An 8,478-nucleotide genomic window follows, 5' to 3' on the forward strand; every position below is an offset into this window, starting at 1 on the left:
CTGTCCAAATTGCACAAGTTTTTTTTTGTAAAATAGTTTTAAAACTGTCAAAACAGTATGTGGTATTTGTCTATGGGGTATCTTGTCCACCCAGTTACAATAAGCATGCGGTATTTTATTCTCCCTGTCAAAATGACATGATGAATTTAAGCTGTGGGTTATTGTGTTCTCCCTACCGAAATGAAATAGGATATTTCATCTGTTGGGTATTTGACCCATATGTCAAATTGGTTTGGGGTATTTTATCCGTGGGGTAATTTGTTCTTCTTGTTAAAATGGTATATGGTGTTGTATATGTGTTTTTGTTCATCGTGTCTAAATGCCACGGGTTTTGTGACCATGGACTATTTTGTCGACTCTGTCGAAATATCATGGGGTCGTGGCTGTGGATTGTTATGTCATCCCTGTCAAAAAGACATGGTGATATTTGTCCGTGTTTTAACATCAAGTAATTACTGTACTGTTATTGTTGCAAATGTATGTATATTTATCTTAAACAAAAAGCAATACAAATGTGAACAATAAATGCATAACAGTAAGTATGTACTTGATCTTTTGGTAAAACAGATTTTATATTTTCTGATAAGAAAGTCTTTATTTCATCAAGAAGTCAAAATGGTATAAAATATATCGCGTTAATGTTGAATAATATATAATGTGGTTAATTGATTCGGAAGTAAACGTGTACTGTTAAAAGTTGCATAAGTATTGCATAAATTGATCGATGATAAATTAGCTGAAATGGTTTTCAAACCCGCCAGAAACTGGTGGATAAACACGAACATGTGTACGATATTGAGCTGGGAGTGTTCTAGCTCTCTTATAAAAACAAAACGTCTGGACCACAATGCACTTTTGATGTCGTAACAAACGTGAGACACAACGTAATTCATGTCTTCACAACTACTTCACGTTATTTCATAACACACCTGTGTCACTAAACACCTGTTAAGGTCCTTTATATACTTTATGATTGTATATAACAGTGAATATATGTTGTGTTTTGTAGTATTGTTGTGCTCCTAATGTGTTTCATAATCATCAACATTTGGTGGAAATAAAGATTGAATTGAATTGAATTGCAAAGCCTCTGTATTTATTTTTATACAATACATATGTATTGATGTATTTCAATGCCGATATTTGCATATAAATTCACATATGGATAATAAATACCATTCAACGTATTCTTATTAATTTGTATTTCTGCTCTGATATCCTGGGCTGCTATTTATAAAACATCTATATTGGTTTTCTAACTTAATACTTATGTGAAAAACTACAGAAAAAAACTCAGTAGCCAAAAGTTTAAACATAAACCCCGTATAATGGCACTAGTTAAACGCCAAAGACATAGAACTCAAAAACAAAAAATCACAAACAAGAAACATGGAACACCAGCACAAAGCTCCACAAACTGCTCAGTGCATATGTACTATATAAAAAAACTGGTATGTTTATCAAGGATTGTTATGTACCGCCCCAGAGCGGTCAGTAAAATGTACATTTACTGGTGGTTTAAACCAGTTTGTGTGCACAACCCCACTCTTATCCCAACAATCCCGAATAAAGTAAAAAAGTAAATTGTAAATCATATCAACGTATGCATGAACTTGAAAAACATTAACTCCGTTTACTAGCACAGGGTAAACGCCAAAGGCAATTAAACCTTGAGTTTATATTCTTTTAGTATTTCAGCGCCAAGGATATTTTTGCCTCAAAGGGTGGCATAAAGTTATCTGATAGTAGTTTGTCCGTTTATCCATCCGTTCTCACGGTATCCGATCAATATTTGAAGAACGCCTAGACCTAGGACTTTTAAACTTTGGAGACAGGTTGGTCATGACCAGCAGTTAAACCTTTTGATTTTGAGATCAGTTCGTCAAATGTCAATGCCGTGGTAACCTTAAGATTACCTTCAGCTTAAAATCTGTTTCCGATCAATCTATGAAGATAACTAAGGCTCAGGGATCTAAACTTTCTTGGTAGGTAGGTCATGACCATCACACAAACGGTGATCAGTGGGTCAAAGGTCAAGTTTGCGTTGATCTTCAGTTGAAAATCGGTTTACATTCAATATCTGAAGAACGCTATGGCTCTATTAAATAATTGATAAACGAATGGGCCTCGACCTTAAACTTGGTAGATTTCCTTCAAACATGACCAAGACCCTTACTATTTAGACGTAAGTTACCTTGAGCTTAAATCCGATTTCGTCCATTAACTGTAGAATGCTTGTATCCAGATAACTAAAACATGGTATGCTGGTTCACTGCAGATGCTTTCGTTAAGTCATTTGTCTTGTTTGCATTGTCTAAATGGATGTTTTATTTCGCATGCACTGTCTGTGACTCGATATTTTTTATGATTTTAATTTGTTTTGTGTGTCCATCAAGTATTTGTCATTTAAAATTAGTTTGTTATAAGTCTTAGGAAATGAGACCCACAAATAAGCTACTTCACTGCTGGCTTCATTAACCGTTATGTCTAATAACTATTGTATACGGAGACCTGAGACAGTTATTTTTACTATATGTTTCATAAAGACACTAACCTGGCTTTTCACTTTAAAACAGTCCCAATTTAAAAAAAAACAAGTAACTGGCTGCTGTAGAACAATCCAAGATACAACATTTTATCACAAGAAAATATAAGTTTAAACAATGTGTTGTCTCACTAAATGCAGTAGTAATACATGACCCTGAGGTCAAGACGGAATAAGGCTACAAACAACCAATTTACATAGTTCCACCGGAAATGATTTTTCCAAATTTACACTGAAAACTATCATATTTTGCGTGTCAACAGTGTCAAATTATGTTAAGCTCTTTGCAAAAAGTCCACCCATTTCTTCTCTTTCATTCAACTTAAATAAAATATTGATACTTGGGTTAACACAAGGATTTATTTTTCTGTATTAACATCCGGATCTTGGTCACCGGGGGGTCACCGGGGGGGGGGGGGATATATAAATGTGGTCATGAGCCACATAGGTATTATCTCACTGATTACATATGTGTAAAATGAGTTGTCGAAAGAACATATTACAGAAAGGGTATTACAGTTTGTACAGTTATTCTTTATTTCCACTAAAATCGATTACAAATAAGACACTTTACAATCTTCGAAGGCCAAGAAATATTGTGTATAATATTATATTCGCTAAAAAATATCCTTATTTTTTTCTGCACTCAAAACCCTTTCAAATAAATATGGGCTCTTAAATTCACAAAGTTATTGGTCGGGTACCTTAACATTGTTGTGTTGTAAGGCCAAGTAAGTTCCAAAATTAATGTTTTATGTCTAAAACCGTTACTAACGGTATAAAACATCAATTTTGAAACTTACATATACAAATCTGCGATCTAATGTTTTGTCAGCAGTCTTATATGACTGGTTGCATGTATTTTCGCATAAATTGGCTCGCTCCAAGACAAAACAAAAATTAAAAAAAAGTTGCTAAAACGTTCAATATGTGAGAGTGCAGCTTTAAATATTGTGTCGGTAAACAGCCACTTATAACTGATGTTTACAGGGGCATTTTTGGAGATATAAACCTGAAGACAGAAAGTTTAGATATACTCGTTTATGTCATGCCAGATGCACAACATTCAGATAAAACCAGCATATGAGAAACAACACATATTGGCCTTCCAACTAACAAAGCACAAACACATTAAGCGAGTAAAGGGGGTAAGGAGCGTACCCCCCCCCCCCCCCTCAAAGTGTGTCTAAATAACTTTCAATTATGTCAATATCGGGGAAAACATGGCCAGAATATACCAGAATGTATCATTTCCTACTTAAACAGACCACATTCGCCCAGACGAACATTGCCAAACTTTCTTACGACATTCAAAATATACATTTGTTTGATCTGGGGGTTGGCGCACGTCCTGATTTGCGCCCCCATGTTGCGCCTACTTTAACGCCAAATCCTACAGATGCTCAAGCATTATTTGGAAACAGATTAAAGAATATGGATGAAAGTAATACACACAGTTTGTCAAACTATTCGAAGAATATAAAGGCGATACTTATCGCCCCGGCGTCGATGTCTGCGTCGGCGTTGGCGTCCGGTTCAAGTTTAAGGGCAAGTTTGCTTTTTCACTTATAACTCTAATACCCTTCATTAAATTCGCTTAAAACTTCACAACGATGTTCAGATCCATCATACAATGAGTTTACATAACTCCATATTATCCTAAATACATATTATGTCCCCTGAATTATTTAGGAATTTTGGTTAAAGTTTTAGGGCCAATTGTGACAGGTTCATGTTATAGCGCAAGTTGGGATGATTACTTATAAATCTTTACACTTCATTCAAATGACTTAATACTTCACACACTTATTAACGACCACTTTACAATTAGGAAGCATTCAATCGTGAAACAAATTATGGCCTATGATTAATTAAAAAATCTTAGGTTAAAGTTGTAGGTCACATTGTTTCAGGTTAAAGTGTTAGGGCAAGCTGGGATTTCCACTAAGTACTTCTATACCCTTCATTCAATTGACTTATTACTGCATACACTTGTTAACGGCCATCACACAATAAGGGTACACAATTCCATATCATCCAAAATTCAGATTATGCCCCTTGATCGACTAACAAAAGTTTGATTTAAGCTTTTGGGAAACTTGAAGTTCTAACTCAGATCTCAAATACGTTTCATTCAATAGTCTTCATACCTTACACATTAACCATCACACTCCATATTAACCCGAAATACAAATTACGGCCCTTGAATGACATTTTGTGTTTGTTTCATTTTTCCATTGCTTTTGACTGGCATATTTTTTATATCTTAAACCAAGTTTTCACAAAGTAAAACATGGTTATTAGAATGGCGTACGTCGTCGTTCTGGCGGGCCAGCGGGAGGGCCGCGTCAAACTGTCAAAACTGTTTGGTTTTGAATAACTTTAGTTAGGGTTGGCATACTGTGAGCAAACTTTGTATGAAAGAAGAGCTTATGTTGATATTCCTTGAGATTGCATTTGGAGCCCCTAGGGCCAAGGTCAAGGTCACTGTTACTTAAAATTGAACAGTTGAAACTGAATCGCACAACGAAGGCTAAAGTTCTTATGTCAATTATTGAAAACTTGGTTTCGTCGCATTCCGGCCTTTTTTCTTTACTTTTTATATTGACTTTTTGTTGCCGTTGACAGGCAAAAATTACATCATTATTATACTTTCTAAGACAAAGCGGCGTATTGTTGAGCGCACTGTCCTACGACAACTCTTGTTTATTATACAATCAAATCAATTGCTCTTCAAAGACTTTCAGATGCAATTTCTTGCAAATGAAGTCAAGGCCAGCTTGAACTTCTTAGGTATTTAATTCAGTGTTCTGATGCTCCAAATACATAGAAGCTAAACCAACCAAGCATTAACAATTACTGTTTTCTATACCGCCATGACTTTCGAACACTACACTCAGCCACTTTGCAAACGCTGCGATCTCATGATAACTGTTTATGGCATCCAATATATCAATCTCTTCTCCATCGATGACGAGTTCACGCTTGACATCGGCTATCAGATTCTTTGACGCTGATTTAATGTCAAATGCTTTTATACGACTCTTTACATTATCAGTTCCTATACTTGTTAGTTTTGGAATCATATCTTCCCAGAATCGAACGTTCTCTTTGTTATCTCCTAACAGCAGTAACGTTGCACGCATAATTTGAACAACTTTCGGACTAGGATTTTTCAGACTCCGTAGCTGGGCTACGACGTTGTTGTCTATTTGAGGTATCTTGTCTTTATAAAGCTCAAGTTTGTGTGCACGTAATGCTTTTAAATATAAGGGATTCACATCCGGATTGTTCTGGAGACACGTGTTTTTCGTAAACGTGATTGCATGTTGTAGGTCAATCAGACTTGCCTCAGACGCGAGGGCATTCGTTAGCGCTTCTATAACAGCGTCTATTTTTTCTCGAAGCATATCCTTGACATCAACAACATTAACATGGTAAATTGCTATCCAGTCAAATTTCTGCGTTTCAGTTTTTCCAACGATTTCAAGTTTGTATTTTCCACGCTGAGAAAATATTGCTTCAACTGTAAGCAGTTTTGAAGTGTTTGGATTCGCCTTGTTACCTGGCTGATTTTGATCTTTCACTAAACACAATATATATGCTATATCTCTGTCCCTAATTGGATCTATAAATTTCCACTTATGCTCAACGACTACATATCTGTGAACTACGCACTCGAATGATTGTCCATCAATGCCGGGATTAAGTCCGAAGTCTATTTCAATACTTCCCGTTTCAGTTTTAATTTGTCCATTCTCTTCAGATACAGACATTATTTGCAGTTCGAAGAACCTCCTCTTCAAATATGCCTGTTTTTCGAAGTCGGCTTTTGAAACTGGTTTCTCAAGGAGTTGCCATTCCTCAACATCTGGAAAGTGGGAGAATATTAAATCTTGCGGACGCGGAAACAGATACCACCAGTCTACGGACTGACTTTGCCCACCATGTTCAGTTGCGACTCCCCAGAAAGGGTCAACAAAGCTCCATCCATTGTCAACCAGGACCGCGTTCCATTCTCGAAGATGCTTACTAGATAACTGGTCACATGGCTCATATTTTCCTCCTTTAACATGACCTCGCACGATCACACAGGGGATTTTTGCGAAAGAGCAGAGGAGCGCAAATACCACCGCGTATGTGTTACGCTTTAGTTTAAGTTGTCGAAGTTGGAAGGCTACAGATAATGTGTCAATTGAAGGCGGGAGCTCCAATTTCTTGATATCTTTGGAAACAAGCCAGTAAAATAGTATTGTTACCTTGTCTGCTTTGTTTAGCGTTGTTCCTTGTTGTGTATTAATACAAGCGCTCATCAAATGGTCAACTAAGTTGGGCAGACGTATTGACATGTCAGTTGTAATATTGTCGACTCTTTCCTTGACCCATTTTTTCTGTTTGCTAGTGACATCTACAGGTTGGGGCGGACACGGGTGCTCAAGTTCTTCGAGTTCGCTCTCATTTGTTGTATACACATGAAAGTCTGGATTGTAGTAGAGCTTGTTGGTATATTTTGTTGGACAATATGTTATCATCATCCAGGGGGTCTGTTGTTTCTGTTCCAGTGTGGTGCTGGCAATCGACTGATTCGTACCCATGCTAGTATAGTATTCTGAATACGGCGATCTGAAAGGTGGCCAGGCTCAACGCACAAGGGAAACGCTGGCATTGGATTCCGCTTAACTTGAAGTATTTTGTTCGATTACTATCTATCCCTCCAGCAAAAAGTAGTGCATATATCTGCAAAAATAAAAGACCATCGTTTAGTCCTAGTCCATTAAAGCTGCACTCTCACAGATTGGCCGTTTTGAGAACTTTTTTATTATTTGTCTTAAAATGAGCCGATTTGTGCGAAAATATCTGCAAAAAAGTGTTAAAGACTGCTGACAAAAGATCAGATCGCATATATTCCTATTTCCATTCGAAAATTTATGTTTTATGGCTTAAACTGTTACTAACGGTTTAAGAAAAATGCATAAATCATCAATTTTTGAACTTTAATTAAAAAATATGCGACCTAATTTTTTGTCAGCAGTATTATATAACTGGTTTTCATGCATTTTCGCAAATATTTTCTCTTTCCAAGACAAAAAATTAAAAAGTTGTCAAGACGTTCAATCTGTGAGAGTGCAGCTTTAAGTGTTAGAGTTTATGCCTCTGCCAATGGGATCGCCTGAAGGATTTGATTAATTAAAAGAACTTTAACAACCAAAGAAAATCCAACGTTGTTCTACCATTTACAATTAAAGTTAAACTGTTGCATTCTAAAAAGTATATGGTATATCAGTATATTATCTTGACACGCCATGATAACTATTATGGGATGTACAGGGTTAATACAATATGCACTCTTACTCCCAAATAAGATTTACCACAATTAATAAAATAGTTTTAATATACCAAAAAAGGATGTATAAATGTCGAAAACAATGGTTCTTATGAAGGTTTCCAAGTTAAGTTTGAAAGAAAGGTGCAGACAACATGGTATTTCTACCTTATGGGACTAAAGTAGATCACAGTAAATCTCTTAGCACTCACCAATCAGTTAATATTTGTTTGCGTGTTCAGCTATTGCATACACGGTTACAAACTTGTTATCAGTAATTAATATTTTCCATAAATGAATTATTTAATAAGTAGTTAAAGGTTTATCACTCAAAATGTATGTTTGTTATACATGTGTATGTATTGATTTTAAATAAGAGTGTCATAAATACATCATCCCTTAAACTATTTCTTCAAACTATTTAACATATATATATATATATATATATATATATATATATATATATATATATATTTTTTTTTTTTATTCTGAAATAACATTAAATTCTTAATGTAACTTACTCGATATCACAAGTACTCCGTGTTATGAACTGTATTTAATATATAGCAAAATACAGTCAGGATTTAATCAATTCTACTGCAAATCGAAC

The 8,478-nt window shown here is 35.6% G+C and overlaps 1 protein-coding gene across 1 annotated transcript; it reads right to left on the reverse strand.

Annotated features, from left to right (window-relative positions):
• Positions 1-3,571: 3,571 nt before the first annotated feature.
• LOC128211168 (uncharacterized) lies at positions 3,572-8,478 on the reverse strand. Its single transcript, XM_052915623.1, has 2 exons — positions 8,390-8,478; positions 3,572-7,282 (listed from the first exon to the last, which is right to left on the reverse strand). Exon 2 carries the CDS (start codon positions 7,138-7,140, stop codon positions 5,395-5,397), a length of 1,746 nt encoding a protein of 581 aa, XP_052771583.1. The 5' UTR covers positions 7,141-7,282; positions 8,390-8,478; the 3' UTR covers positions 3,572-5,394.

This window comes from Mya arenaria, chromosome 12 (genome assembly GCF_026914265.1).
Source record: "Mya arenaria isolate MELC-2E11 chromosome 12, ASM2691426v1".
NCBI classification, from domain to species: domain Eukaryota; kingdom Metazoa; phylum Mollusca; class Bivalvia; order Myida; family Myidae; genus Mya; species Mya arenaria.

Coding starts and splice junctions, on each gene's coding strand:
- LOC128211168 (XM_052915623.1), bottom strand. CDS start 7,140: ATGGGTACGAATCAGTCGATTGCCAGCACCACACTGGAACAGAAACAA.